The sequence below is a fragment of the Momordica charantia genome (assembly GCF_013281855.1).
Source record: "Momordica charantia cultivar OHB3-1 chromosome 7 unlocalized genomic scaffold, Mcharantia_2.0 BLBB01000007.1, whole genome shotgun sequence".
NCBI classification, from domain to species: Eukaryota; Viridiplantae; Streptophyta; class Magnoliopsida; order Cucurbitales; family Cucurbitaceae; genus Momordica; species Momordica charantia.
The window spans coordinates 16345207-16359624 of NW_028275165.1; the positions used below are offsets into that span (position 1 = coordinate 16345207).

The 14418-nt window shown below is 35.6% G+C and overlaps 2 protein-coding genes and 1 pseudogene across 4 annotated transcripts; 1 reads left to right on the forward strand and 2 right to left on the reverse strand.

Moving 5' to 3' along the window:
• Positions 1-1326: 1326 nt before the first annotated feature.
• Positions 1327-6986, forward strand: LOC148210450 (uncharacterized). Of its 2 annotated transcripts, none has more exons than XM_088126635.1 (3): positions 1327-1485; positions 2234-2406; positions 5625-6986. In XM_088126635.1, the coding sequence occupies exons 1-3, from the start codon at positions 1430-1432 to the stop codon at positions 5648-5650; spliced, it is 255 nt and encodes an 84-aa protein (XP_087982761.1). In that variant the 5' UTR covers positions 1327-1429; the 3' UTR covers positions 5651-6986. The 2 variants fall into 2 exon arrangements, with proteins under 2 accessions (XP_087982761.1, XP_087982762.1); XM_088126636.1 differs by having other exon boundaries at positions 2234-2379.
• Positions 5512-5901, reverse strand: LOC148210451 (monothiol glutaredoxin-S1 pseudogene; annotated as a pseudogene).
• Positions 6987-8376: 1390 nt separating the features above from the next.
• Positions 8377-12857, reverse strand: LOC111017224 (OVARIAN TUMOR DOMAIN-containing deubiquitinating enzyme 5). 2 transcript variants are annotated; one of them, XM_022292925.2, is made up of 3 exons: positions 12655-12857; positions 10023-10130; positions 8377-9447 (listed from the first exon to the last, which is right to left on the reverse strand). In XM_022292925.2, the coding sequence occupies exons 2-3, from the start codon at positions 10124-10126 to the stop codon at positions 8592-8594; spliced, it is 960 nt and encodes a 319-aa protein (XP_022148617.1). In that variant the 5' UTR covers positions 10127-10130; positions 12655-12857; the 3' UTR covers positions 8377-8591. The 2 variants fall into 2 exon arrangements, with proteins under 2 accessions (XP_022148617.1, XP_022148608.1); XM_022292916.2 differs by lacking the exon at positions 12655-12857 and adding an exon at positions 10795-11865.
• Positions 12858-14418: the final 1561 nt, after the last annotated feature.

The following is a 14418-nucleotide window of genomic DNA, read 5'->3' on the forward strand; positions in this document are numbered from 1 at the left end:
AAAAGAACCCTCCAAAGATATTATCTCTAAATTTTGTGATACGTGTTCACGTCCAAAGTGTAACTTGATAAAATAAAGTTTGGATAAAAATTAATATACCTGATAAACAATTAAATATTAGGGGAAAATTTAATTTCTTTTCCCATTCAAAAATAAATGACCAAATGAAGGAGGCTAGTTTATACATTTATGGTAAAACAAAAAATCACGATATAGTGTTTTATGACTCCATGGCCCAGTGGATAAGGTGTTGGTCTACGAACCAGGTTCGCTCCCCAGTGGAGTTGATTTATTTTTTCAATTCTTTTTATTATTTTTTTAAGGTTAAATTAAAAAAATCCTTAACCTTTACCATTTATTTAAAAAATTAAAAATTAAAAAATAACACTTAAACCATTTCACAAGTTTATTCATTAGTGTTTTGTATTCCTTTTATTATTTTTTTAAGGTTAAATTATAAAAATCCTTAACCTTTACCATTTATTTAAAAAATTTAAAATTAAAAAATAACACTTAAATCATTTCACAAGTTTATTCATTAATGTTTTGAACATAAATTAACATTTCGCCTAAATTTCTCCATTATCGAGATAGTTTATTAATTTTTAGGTTAAAAATTAAATAATGGTTAAATAGATAACAAATTCATGACCTGGCATTTTTTTCATAGATTTTTCTTTTTTAAAAACACATTATTTCTTGGGAAAATAGACAAAATAAGCGGCTCTTTTAAATTTTTTAATCATCCTTTTCAAAACACAAATTTTATAGACATTTGCTGATATCACATTCACACCAAATGATCTCACTACCCCTCTACTAATATTTTAGACTTCCCTCCTGATTTCCTCTCTCTACCTCCATCTCCCTCTGAGTTTTAAATTGCAAAGTTTGTCATTCATTTGAAAATAATTTCTATCTTTTCAAAAGTTTATTTGTTAATATTTTGAACAGAAAATTAACACTTCAAGATTGTTTTTAAAGTCTTCTTCCTTCGTTATCAAAAGAATTTGCTTCTTCAATTTTGTTTTAATATCCCTTAAAAAAAATAGCTTATTCCACATTTTCACATTTCTCCTTTTCCCTAAATTAGAAAAGGTTTCAACGTCTGATTGTCAGGTTATTTTAAATTTTACCACATTAACTTTTGGTTTAAAATATTAACATAAATTTATTCGTATTTTTTAAACTTTTACGAAAGGTTTAAGAATAGGATCGAAAACTTTTGAAAAGATTAGAAAAGTTAAAGATTTTATATATATATATAATATATAATTTTGCCTTTTTTAAATGGCAGAAAAAGAAAACGACGTCGTTCATATCGCTACATAGTACAGTCCGTTAACGTGGCCATGGCCACCCATTAGCAGGGGACCTTGCTCTATACTTCCGAAAGAAGCCGCGAATTCCATTACCAGGGGATTCAGATATGCCAATTTCATTGTCTCGACTGGGAAATTCCATCCCCTTCTCCGGCCTTTTCAGGTAATACCTCAAATCTAGTTTCTGCAGATCCTATTGGCGTCGTTATTTGCTGAAAACTTTCTGTAAATTCAACATTTTAGGATCGATAAATGATTAGTTCAACTTTCGTCATGATTTCACTGTATTGTTACATCAACCTTTACTGGTTCCAGTGGATATTTCAGAAGCTTTGGTTTGTTTAATCTATACAAAATGGTGAGGAATGCAGGAATTGCTGCATTTTCGACATTTTTTGTGTACATGTCTTTGTAATTTTTTTTATGCTAGTAGCTTTTGAGAGTATTGGTGGCTCTGCTCTTCCTTTGAACCGAGAGGTTCTGTAATTCTTGATTGGAAAATTGTTGATGTTTCGCTTATGCTGCCTAAGTAAGATTTTTATATTTAAGGGTTTGGGAAAGTAAAACTCTGATTTAGTGTGTATTTAGTTTTTATGACGTATCGGATGTGGTGAGTTTCTTCTCTCAAGTGAGCTGAGGGATTTGAATTCCCAACACTTCCTAGCTTCATGCTCTAATTACAGTTCCCATCCAGTGTTTAGTGGATCTATTTTTGGTTATCCTAAAAAAACAATCTTTAAGAAGATGTGATGGGGTGTCTATATTTTGTGAGAATGGTGTGAAGTGAGAGAAAATAGTGGAGCAAGAGATGCGCCAGGCACCTAAAATTTATTTCTAAAAGCAGTTTGAAAAACAAAAGCATAAAGTTGTTTTTTCAGGGCAACTCCTAATGTTTTTCCTTTCCCATACAGGCAACTGGAGCAAGAGATGGAAACTGTCATAAGGGTTTTGCAGCCTGGACCTTTGGGAATTATTGAACACAAGTTTTCTGCTGAGGAGATGCGCCAGGCACAATCCACTGTTCGTGAAGCAGTAAATAATTGGCAAAGGAATACAAGTATTGAAAAACAAAGTAGCATTTCAAGTAATCATATCTAGGGAATAAGACTGTTTTCATAACGATTTTGAAAGATATGTTGTGTAATTTCTTTGTGAGATTCTCAATAAAGATTAGATTAAATGATGATATTCGCTAAACTTAAATTAAAAGTTGAACTCAAAGGTATGAAATTGATAAAAATAGTAAGTCTCCAGGGCGTTTTTCTTGAACTTGAAGAAATTTGTGTCGGTCCAGACAATGTGGGAATGGAGTATAGTAGCAGCTAAGAACGGCATGTGGATCTTTTCCTTTGTATTATTATTATTATTATTTATTTTTAGATCAGTAACTTAAAAGTATATTTATAAGTGAAACAAGGAAAGTAAGAAGAACAACCTGGGGCGAGGGTAGTTAGTAGGGACTTCAAGCTTCATTATGAAAAGCACCAGACCTCTTGAATGTATGGTAGTTTTGTAGCTCTTCCTTGTAAATTCAATACTATTATCAAATTCACTTCCCTAGCTCTATTAGAAATCTATTTTGGGTTAGCATGAAGAACATCGTGAGGGCTCTCCTCTCTCCCGCCCCACTGTTCATCCATAGCTCCTTTTTATCTGTGGCTTTTCTTTTTTTTTTTTTTATAGCTTTTATGTCTTATGAAAATACCTCCCACGAGTTGTTTCACATGGAATTCAGTGTTATCCAAAGCAATCTTGAGTGGTTGAAAAGAAAAACGTTCTTGTTAGAGTTTGGTAGTGCTTTTAGGGTAAATAGACAATTTCTTACTGAAGTTGGAAAATCATACTTCTTTTCCTTCTCTATTCAGTTTGTTCCCCTTTAGTGGTTGCGTGAAAATTTTAAAAACCTCGTACGAGCTCCTTGTTGTAATAATTTCTTTAGAGAATTTAGATGTAATGCATTGGACAAGAGGATTTGTGTAGCTGAAGCTTTTAAGTTGGATAAAAATGGTTGAAGAGTTCTTTTATAATGCTTGAAGGATAGGAGATGGAAGTCTAGAATTAAATTTTAGAGATTATAGACTATCAAGGGAAGAAATTTGTTAGTGTCTCTCCCCTCGACAGCTTCTACTATCTCCTTTGACGTTTGCAGATGTTTTTCTTTATATACCCTTTGTTGCTAAAATCCCTTTAGTCTTCTAAGGAGACACCTTCTACGAAGGAGGTTGGGAGGATTCATATAGGGAGTTAATGGTAGATATAAGGATTTTCCACCTTGACTAGTATGTGTATGGAAAATTTTGTGAGAGAATTAATTTGGGAAAAACCAACTGATCTCTACCAACTAACATCTTTCATCCCTCACCAACTAACCGATAGTTGGTTTTGGATCATTAAAAACCAACCACCAGCTGCTGGTGAATGGGTACCAATCGTAACATCCATTTTTCTGTTTCTCCCCTACCATTGTTCATGAGATAACCCCAAGTTGGGCCCTTCGCTATTTTGTTTAGAAAATTTGTTAATCCAACATTCTTCTTTCTTTACTTCGGTGGGATAATGGTGGAACTCATTTATGTTGAAGGATGGCCTGGCCATTCGTTAATGTTGAAGCTGAAAGTGAAAAGGGTGGAACAAAGAGGTCTGTCTTTAGCAATATTATCACCATTAAAGCCCATCTTCGACAAAGAGTTTATGATCTAATCTGCCTTGATAAGTGGCTTGGATGTTGAACACGTGCAAACCAAGATTTCTATGAAATTCAAGATCTTAATGTCACGTCAAAGGAGGGATCCTTTGGGAGACAAAGATGTAAATGGGGATGACTATTCTGGGCTCTTAAAATTCTTAAATGGGAGAAGGAAGGGTGTTTTAGTTTAATTTATGACTTGGAGATTGAAGCTGGTTTCTCAATTTCTTTATTAAGAGCTTTATACCAAATATAAATTTAACCAAATTATTTTGAAGACTTGAACTTTCCCATATTTCAACCATAGGAAGTCAAGTTCTAGAGCATAATTTCAATAAACAAGAGATTTTCTGGTTGTTTCTTTTTTAGAGTGGTACAGCTTCTAGCCTGAATGACTTGATGTTTGTTTTATTTAAACTGGATCATCAAATTCTATAAATTGGCAATATTCTGGGACTTTTTTCCTTCTTATTTTGGAAGTGTACTGTGGATGCTAGCATCAGCGAAAAGTTTAGAGCTCTAATTCCAAAGAAAGTAGCTATGTGAAAGACGTAGAGCTATTAGAGCCAAGGTGCTTTCATATGTTCTGCAGAAAGTATAATGGAATCAAATCTCATTATCTTCCAGCAATTCCTTAATATGTTGATTCCATTTTGAAGGGATAGGTAAGGTGCTTTGGTTCAATGCTATTAGAGCCATCATTTTGAACGTTTTTCCTCAAAAAAATAAGATAAATTTTCAAGAAAAGTTGTACATGTGAGAAAGATGTTTATACGGAGAATTATGAAAAAGGGATTATAGAACAAAAATGGGGTAGGCTGTAGAGTTTTAGTTTTGAACTTATCAAACAATATCAGTGAAAATATTTTTCTAATTGTCATTCTCATCGAGTAAATGGATCTAGAGAGAATCCAAAAGGGAGAGAGAAGAAGGTAATCAAGAGGATATGGTGGGACATCATTTTCTTAAAATGACTTCTGTTGGAGTAGAAGATGGGAAATGAATGCAATAGTTAAGATGGAGCAAAGAATTGTCCTATTTCTTACGAATGGAGGTAAATCAGAACTAAATTCTTATTTATCGACATTGGGACCCAAAGTCACTAGTGTCAAAAATGTGAAACTGAGCTTATTTCCATCATCATTTTTCTTTCACTTCCTATCATATGTTTGTTACATGTTATGTCTCAAGTGCAGAAGTTCACATATTGAAGAAAGAAAATATGAGCCATTTTGATTCATTATGTGCCCTTGTAAATGCTATAGGGAAACCCCTCTTTATTTAACATGATCATTACGTGTTACATGAAGAACAAGAGGGTAAAAAGTGCTCTCAATTCTTAACTTTGCAAGTCAAAATAGAGTCAAGAGTCCCCCACACCAACCAAAAAAGAAAGTAGAACAGAGAAGAGGATATGTAGTAATGAGCAAATTTCTCTGGGTGTTTTGTAGTAATGAGCAAATTTCTCAGGGTGTTTTGTGTTGAAATTTTGCAGCTTTTGTTTCAAACCCATATAGCTCTGGCACTCATGAGCAATGGCATGAGCTCATTCCTGACCTGAAGGCTCATCACCTCTCTGGCTCCACCAATTAACTTCTGCCCTATGAACACTGCAGGCACACATGGCTGGCATCCTAGTTGAAGCAGCAGTGACTCAATATGGTTCCCATTGGGTATCTCATCAAGTTCATACACAGTAGGGTTAGCCCCAAAGCTTGATATGAGTGACTTTATTGTGTAGCTCATTGAGCATTGGCTTCTGCTGAAGATCACTACTGGCCTCTCAGCTACCATTCCTTGCACCGCATTCATGTCCATGGCTCTTGGAAATGTAGTCTCTCTGTTAAGAAGGAAGTTTTTGTTTTTGGTTGTTAATGAGTTTGAAGCTCCCATTGTGCTCTATTTATACTGAGGTGAGATTTCATGTCATGGGGTTGTCTGTTCATTTTTCTGCAAGTTGGAATATCAGAATCTTTCCCTGGTTTCTCTTTTGGTATTGAGATTGAATACCACAGCAGAGAGGAATATAACTTTCAGGAAGCTGTGTAAGCAGATTTCCAAAATACCCTTCCTGATACTTGATATTTGATAATGACAAGGTGGAGTCTCATGGACAATGTAGAGACAGTTTAATGCACAAACCCAAGTTACAAGTAAATCTTTGAAAGTATGTATGAGAAGAGATAGGTAGGTGAACTTTTGGAGTCATTTCTTCTGCTTTTATCCATTCAGAATATTGGAATTAGCATTTGTCAAAGGCTCAGGCTTCTTATTTGGCATTTATGGTTCATTTTCATGATATTTGAACCACAACAGTGGTACCAGCCATGCCATCTTTGTACTTTTATTCTGTTTCTCTCTCCCTTTCCTTGAACTTGTCTTGGCATAACTCATTTTGGAGCATCTGCTTAGTTGGAGATAGAGAACTTGGGCTTATCCAATTTTAAAGAAGTTATGGATTTTCCTTTTTACTGATCAAGATTTGGTAGCCATTTATGAACAAAATAATGCAGGGTAAAGGCTAAAAAAGCCAGATCTTGGAAAGTAAAGATTCTTTGTTAAAGGTAATCTTCCAGCAACTGCACGAAGATCTTCCCAGCAGCCGTACATGAAGGAGATGACAAATTTGAGGTCGCGCCAAATGATCTTCTTCTTACCTATTGTTGTACCTGTAGAGAAATGATTCTAAATTTTGTTCCCAAGCAGATAAAAACACATGCTGGAATATTGTTAAGTGTAGTGATGATTTACCATGGTAAAGATGAGTTTAAAGCATGCCATTTATTGATTTGTAATATCACTGTCACCATTTCATTGATTCTTGTGGATAAAAAAAAAATGTATTAGAAGCTAGCCCAATGGTTGAGGCTACTGAAATAGTACTACAAAATGTTGCTCGATTTTTAGAAGGTTAAAAACCACTTTTGGTTCTTGTACATTGAAGTAGCAATTTATTTTTTGAACTTTTAGTTAGTAATGATTTAGTCCCTGTTCAAATTGGTAACAATTTAGTCCCTCAACTTTAGTATGTGATAAGTTAGTCTTTGTATTTTAAAAATTGTAACAACTAGTCTCGTATCAATTTTTATTACACAATGATTTAGTTGTAATTTATAAATACATTGGTTTCATCAATTGATTGATATGTACATGTAAGAGATCTTATTGAATCTTAACAATATTTTTTTAGATTAAATCGTTACAAACTTTAAACAAGGACTGGAGTATTACATATTAAAATTTTGGAACTAATTGTTATTAATTCGAAAGGATAAGGATTAAATCATCACTTCAATAAAAGTAGAACTAAAAGTATTTTTTAACCACTTAAAACTTAGAATTGAGAAGTTGAAAAGAGTTCTTCGATTTGTTGTATAGTTTGGATGAACTTCGAAAGCAAAACTAACATGAAATTTAAAGGTTAAAACGCTATTTTGATTTGTGTACTTTCAACTTTGGTTCATTTTGAGTTTTTATATTTTTAAAATATTTATTTTGGTCCCTACATTTTCATTTTTTGTTCATTTTAATCTTTGCACTTTCAAAATGCTCATTTTAGTCCTTATATGTTTAAAAGTGATCATTTTGGTCAATTAATTTATTTTTAATTTTATTTTTTTCTATCACAATTTTAACATGACATTACATTCAATAGATTTCTTGAAATGTAACAATGATTTATATTGAAAAGTCTTCATTATGTGTAGGGTTTGTGTTACCATTTTGCAAATGGGAACTAAATGATCCATTTTTAAGAGTACAGAGACCAAAATGATTGAAAGTACAGAAAATAAAAAATGACTAAAATAAACCAAAATTGAAATTACTTGTACCAAAATAGTATCTTAACCAAATTTAAATAACCATTCAGCCCAAGGGAGAAACATAATATTGGCTTATAACATATTATAACATGACTTCATCTTTTAATTGTCTCTTGTTTCATTGAAAGGGCAAATGAAACTGATCTGCAAATCTTGTAGCCAAGTTTATCAAGATCAATTATGAGATGAGGAATAACAAAAATTCCCAATTTATGAAGACATGGAATCTTCTCTCTATCTTGGCCAAGTGGTACTCTACTTGTTGTTTCCTTATCCCAACAGCTTGATGTGAACAGTTGAACATATCTTCTTGCCCACAGTTTTCAGATGACAAAATTATAACAAGATATCAAAAATGTTCTACACTGGATTTCAATTACTTTTATTGATGCTTTAAATATCCAAACAAAAAGTGAAAGTTCGAGGACTAACTTGTAATTTAAAAAAAATTGACTTTAATCAACAATCTTGAGACAATAAGAGGGTGAGGAGATCATAATTCAATCCCGTAGAACCTTGTGTGGCACAGGATAAAAACAACAAATAACACCAAATGAAAGTTAGAAGTTGTTATAACTAGAAGAACTCGATTCGGATAATCGTCGGATAAATTCGAGGAAGGCTAAACAAAATATCATCTATGGAAGGAAACAAAAAGAACAATCTATATGTTAGCACAAGTCTTGTCCTTTAGGTACAAACTCAAGGCTCAAAAGATATTGCAGAATAGATGCCAAAGCAAAGTAGCCCAATTGGGTCTCATACAGGAACCACAGAATTGTAGTGCTCCCCAAGTCCAAAGGCATGCTTATGGTACGACAGCCTAATACTTGAGTTCACTAAGCCCTCTGATTTGTATTCCTTCCCCATTTCCACATCAGGGAAGGATCCTGAAAATATCATGATATGTTTTTGAAGGCAATGGGTCAAAGCGCCGAGCTCCAGCTGCCCTCCCCACGCTGCTGTTGACTCGACTTCCTTGCAGTAATTTTCGAATCTTTCAGCCAGCGAATCATCGGTGTTGTCTGAGAGGAAAAATGGCATGTAATCAGGTGAATGGTCTCTCATATAAGTTGCTACCATCTTGCGAAGTTCTTGGAATGTGTATGGAGGCGAACCACCTGAAAGGAAGGCGAGCTGGTTTTCGACTGCTCGGTAGAGGCAATGCCCATCTGGCTTGATTTCGTGAACAGTCAAACCAAGAGGTCCAAGCTTCTTTTCCAACTGCTCATTCTCAACCATTCTATCACTCACAATGTTGCTCTGCTCCTCTTCAATTCTTCTGTCTCTTTCCGCCTCTTGTTGAGCCCTCTTCTCCCTCCGCTTCGTGCTTTTGCTGGGCTTTGAATGGTCAGATTGAGCTGTCATCGACACTCCAGCTATGGCCTTCACTAGATTGTCGAGGTTGTTTTTTTCATTTCCATTACTGTTGCTGTTCTTGTTACTATAGCCTAATGACGCAAGTTCTTCAGTGTGTTTCTTTTTTAGCTTAGCAGAAAGTTGAGATATCTCTTCCTCCACCTGTTTCTTCTTCACTTTTTGTTCAGCTTTGCTACCTCTAGCAGCGGCCTTTTTAAGTTCAATTTCTTTGTTCTGCAACTGTGATATCTCTTTCCTGCATGCAGATAATGTCATTGCAAAATAATAAGAATAACAACAAACGTAAACAAATAAAAATTCTGAGGACTACAGAAATGCAAAATGCAAAGGTTAACAATACCCTCCATGCAGTTGAAGTCGAAGCGGGAAAAATGGAACGATATGCAGAAGTAAACAACATCACCAACTGGAAAAAAGGCCTCAATGATGATAGAGCCCTTTGTATCACATCAATAATTCCTTTGAACACATGCTCATATTAAAGTACTTATAATCATGGAACATACTATAAGCTCTGTTTCTATGGATTGAGCATGGTTGAGCAACCATAGTGAAATGTTTTGAGTCTATCTATTGCCCCTGATAACTTAAAGATAGTAAAGATCTCGTGAACATTTTAAGACTATAAAAATCGAGCTGGACCTTTATATCAAATAACCAACTGTTTCAAGTGGTGAGAGCAAGTTAAAAGATTTACTCAATTACTACATCAGCGGCACCAGATATTTAGTAGACAACAAGCAATACTCAAAACTTATATTATCATAAAAGAGAAGCCAAATATGCAAGAAGTGTCATATTTCCATTTACCTATGCCTAGAAAGCATTTCATCACGAGTTTCATGATTCTCTTCCGATGCTTTATCTGGGACGGTTTCAGATGATGCATCCTCTATTTGCTGAGTTTCCTCCATATTCCTGGTATATAGGCAAGAAACAGAGCATGTAAGACCCATCAAAAGCTTCGATTCAACTTCTCAATGTATTAAATAGCTTATTAGCCTAAGTGTGGTTGCAAAAATACTCCAATGAATGAATTCTCACCACAATTAATCAGTAGGAATTTCACGTCTTAAGCTAATCGTAAATGTGGAAATTGAGGCCTTATAAAAAGGGGAAAAAAATATTTTTTATTTGTTAATGGTTTCTTTTCCATGCAACATAAATTAAAGATTGATGAACAGCTCCTTCAATGGCATGAATATTTCCCTTAACAGCTCCAATCAAGCAAATTGGAGAAATACCAATGAGGAACTGTTTGAATTTAAAATTATTGTACAACTCTTAAGTCCACTGTTAGGTTAGAACCTAACAAGATAACTATATTGCAATTCAAAAGATAAACTACAACATCGATAACCTTTCGAGAGGGCTATCTCTCCCAAGTCCCTTACAAAAAAACTATTCTTCACTACTCTTATTTATAGCAAACTCATCCCTAACTAATTACTAATACTAACCCTAAAAGGATCCTTCACATACCCCGCCCTTCCAAGACACCTCGTCCTCAAGGTGTGCATACACAAGAAGACTTTTAACACCAACAAAACTAGAAACTTAGCTAAATAGAGACTAATAAAACCTTAGCTGGATCGGTGGCCGTGAGGGAATATGCAATAGGCTGGCAGACGGTGTCGACGGCGGTGCCTGACAAACGGTGGCTGACGGATGTTGGAGGCGGCATACGAAAGATGGGGATGAAAGTCGAAGGTGGTCGGCAACGGTAGGACGATGGAGAAGCGTGTTTGCGGTGGCACCGACGGTTGAGTGGAGACGCCGGTGGTGATAGCAGTGGAGAAGATGAAGATGAAGGTAGTGGCGGCTAGGTTGGACAACGCTTCACATGGGTGGGTAAGATGGTGTCAATCCAATTTGATTTTTAGGTTTAAAACCTAAAGCAACGAGGCCCAAAACTCCTTCCCTCATGCTCTCTGTCTTAAAGAGAAAATGGGTTTCAACAATTGCATTAACAATCAGCCCACAGAGTCCAAGGCCCCACATGCTTCTAGAGTCTTCCCTCTCGGTCACGTGATTAGGGTTTTCTTTTTCTTTCTTTCTCACATGATCTGCTATCTCTGTCACGAAATTTACAACGACACCCCATCCCTTCTTCCTCTCCGACCATAGCAGCACCTGCCGGCGATGATGGCCGTCATCGATTTCTTGTCTCTCCCTTTGTCTATTTTCGACATGGACATCGACCATTTCCCCATTTTTCGATTACTCGAACGCCTTCCCTTCTGTCTCACCGACAGTGGCCAGGCCTCTCTTCTGACATCCAACCTTCGTCGCAAGTTCTATCTTCCCTGATCCCTCGCGCCCAGTCTCCGCATTTCGTTGCCGATTTTCCGATATACGTTCTCTCTTCCTTCTCCGCCGTTTCTTCTTCGGTAAACCACCGTGCAGAACCGGTCCAGCGATTCCTTATTGGATATTCAATTTCTTCTTCATTCTTCCCTTTGGAGTTCCGCTGTGATTGATGCCTTCTTCCTCTCCTCCTTAACTTCTTCATACTCGATTTATGATAATTTTTCTTCTCTGCTCTCGATGAATCCCTGCACGATGAAATTTCTTCATTTTGGTTGATTTTCCATAGAACTCTAATCCACATTCTTGGGTACGATCGTCGCCTTCCAGCCACTCTTCATCCCTGCTTTCAATATCCCAGTCTTCGTATACTTCACACTTCTTCTTCTATTCTTCATAGCCTGACTTCTATTTTCTGAAGCATTGGTTTCATAAGATCACTTTCTTCGACCAGACATCTCTGAACATTCAGCAAGACCTCTAACACAATTCATTCTTGCTCTGATACCAATTTGTTAGGTACCGAATACAAGAACAGATAACCATATTGTAATTAAAAAGATAAACAACAATATGGATAGCCGGACTATCAAACCAAAACACAGAATAAGCAAAAAGACACCCTCCCTAACGACATTCCCTACCTTTTACCCTACCCCTACCTCCTACCTCCAGCTAAGTACTTCCTCTCTCATGGTCGTTATGGCCTACATTCCTAGTATCTCCGTTTTGCCCCTCCTACTATACTTCTTCCTGATAGGAGGTCCAACATAAAATCCTCCGAGTCAGCTAGTTGTCTCCAGATATGCATGTGAAAATATTTACTCATTCAAATGCATAAGAACTCTACAATATACCCTTAAATTAACAATTCATAGATTAAACCAACAACCAATTTAATGTCTCATACCAGTAGCACCATGATCTAAATAATGACTTCTCATACCTTTCTTTCCAGGCTGTAAAACTACAATTACAACCACAATCACAACTGACTTCAAATACTAGAGGCGAAACTGAGTCCGGAACAAAAGAAATGCAATTATCACCACAAAAACAAATTTCATTACGTTTTGAGATAGAGACGTCGGAGATGAACACAACTAAAATTTTGGGTTTAGAAGCCAAACTTTACCTCAGCAACTACCTTCTGCAAGATTAACTTATCAAACGACCCACACGAAGCTTCCTTCTTTCTATACCGACAATCTTCCGTCGAAATCGAATACGAAGAGCAATGCATCAACAGCTAGGGCTAGCAAGAACAGCAGCCGGCGAACCGATCAGAAAAATGAAGGAAATCGAAGAGGAAGCGGAACTGATAGAGCTAGGGCATGGCGGGGAGACGCACCAGGATTGTCTAAGTGGAACTGGACGAAATTGTTGAACAGAGGGGCCTACAATTCCAGGATATTACGAAAATGTCACTGATTGCTGATGGTTCGGTTCGGTTTGTTTTGGGTTCGGCCGGACGACTAGTTTATCGATTCTGTTTGGTCCGACCAGGTTATTCATTAATATCCATACCCGACCTGTTTCGATCGGGTCGGTACAGAGTTTCTCAGGATTTTTGTTCTAGAAATTCGCAAAATTTTATATTAAAGAGGAAGATTAGTTCTGACTTTGGTTTATTTGGATGCTTTTAAAATGTTTTATACAATTTCTACCCTTTTAATTTTTATTTATTTTAGTCCATATATTTTTAAGTAATTAGTTTAAGTTTATCATTGGTATGAGAAAAAAAAATACAGAACGGATGAAGCGACAGAAATCGACCTGTGTCTGGCGCCGAGCAGTGCTTGGCGCCAAGGCCTCCTCTACGCGTGTTCTCGGCCAAAAGGCTGAGGACCCTAATTCGACTCCCTTCGATTCTTGTGCCCAATTGTTCTCGACCTTTGATCCGATATTAGATCCACGATGAAACACATGGGTCCAGAAGTCCAGATCTCCTAGAGATACTAGGGTTCAACTTTTGTAAAAGAAGATTAGGATTCAACTTCTATAAATAGGGAAGTAAGTCAAATCCTAGAGGTATGCTCATAACACCCTACACTTTATACTAAATTACTCTAATTCTTTTGCAGGTCTCGTCATCCCTTTATTTCTAGAAGATTTGTGTGGATTTGGCGGAATAAGAGGCCAAATTTCTGCATCAACAATCATTTTTTGTCTTTTCATTTTTATTTTTATCTCATTTTTTACTAAAATTTTAACATGACGATTTGCTCAATAAATTTCGTAAATTTATAGTAAAGGACTCCCCTGGCATATAAATTTACAATTATATACTAAAATAGTCACTTTCAAGAAATACAAAAACCAACATAAATATTTTAAAATACTGAATGACAAAAAATAAAAAAAAATACTAAAATTCACATTTTTAAACTACAAAACTAAAATCAATAAAAACTGCCATTCCAATAAACATATAATACTTAAACAAAGAGACCATTTAGACGGAAATCTTATTCATACCATTTTTCAACACGAGCATATTTATATGAATAAATATCTAAACTCTTCGAGTTGAATGTTCGTTCCCACTTAAAGTTGGCACATTTTTTTAAATTTTAATTTTAATTCTCAAACCATATTATTTTCCTCGTGCGAATGTTATAAGTTTATCCTTAAAATTTTAAAACATGAAACTTTAACTTCTTTCTCACGAGCTTTTTCACTTTTAAGTCTCAAGCTCTCTTAAAAATTAAAGTTATAATATTTATGTTAATACATAATTTAGAGAGGCCAATCGATTTGGATGGTCCGGATCCAATGGGTTGTGAATAGGAGAAATACGAAATCTTGACTCGTACGACTAGACCAAAGATGACCTGCACAAAGAAAAGGTGAGCTAATGCCGATCAATTGTTGGTATACACTCCGAAATTTAAGTCAG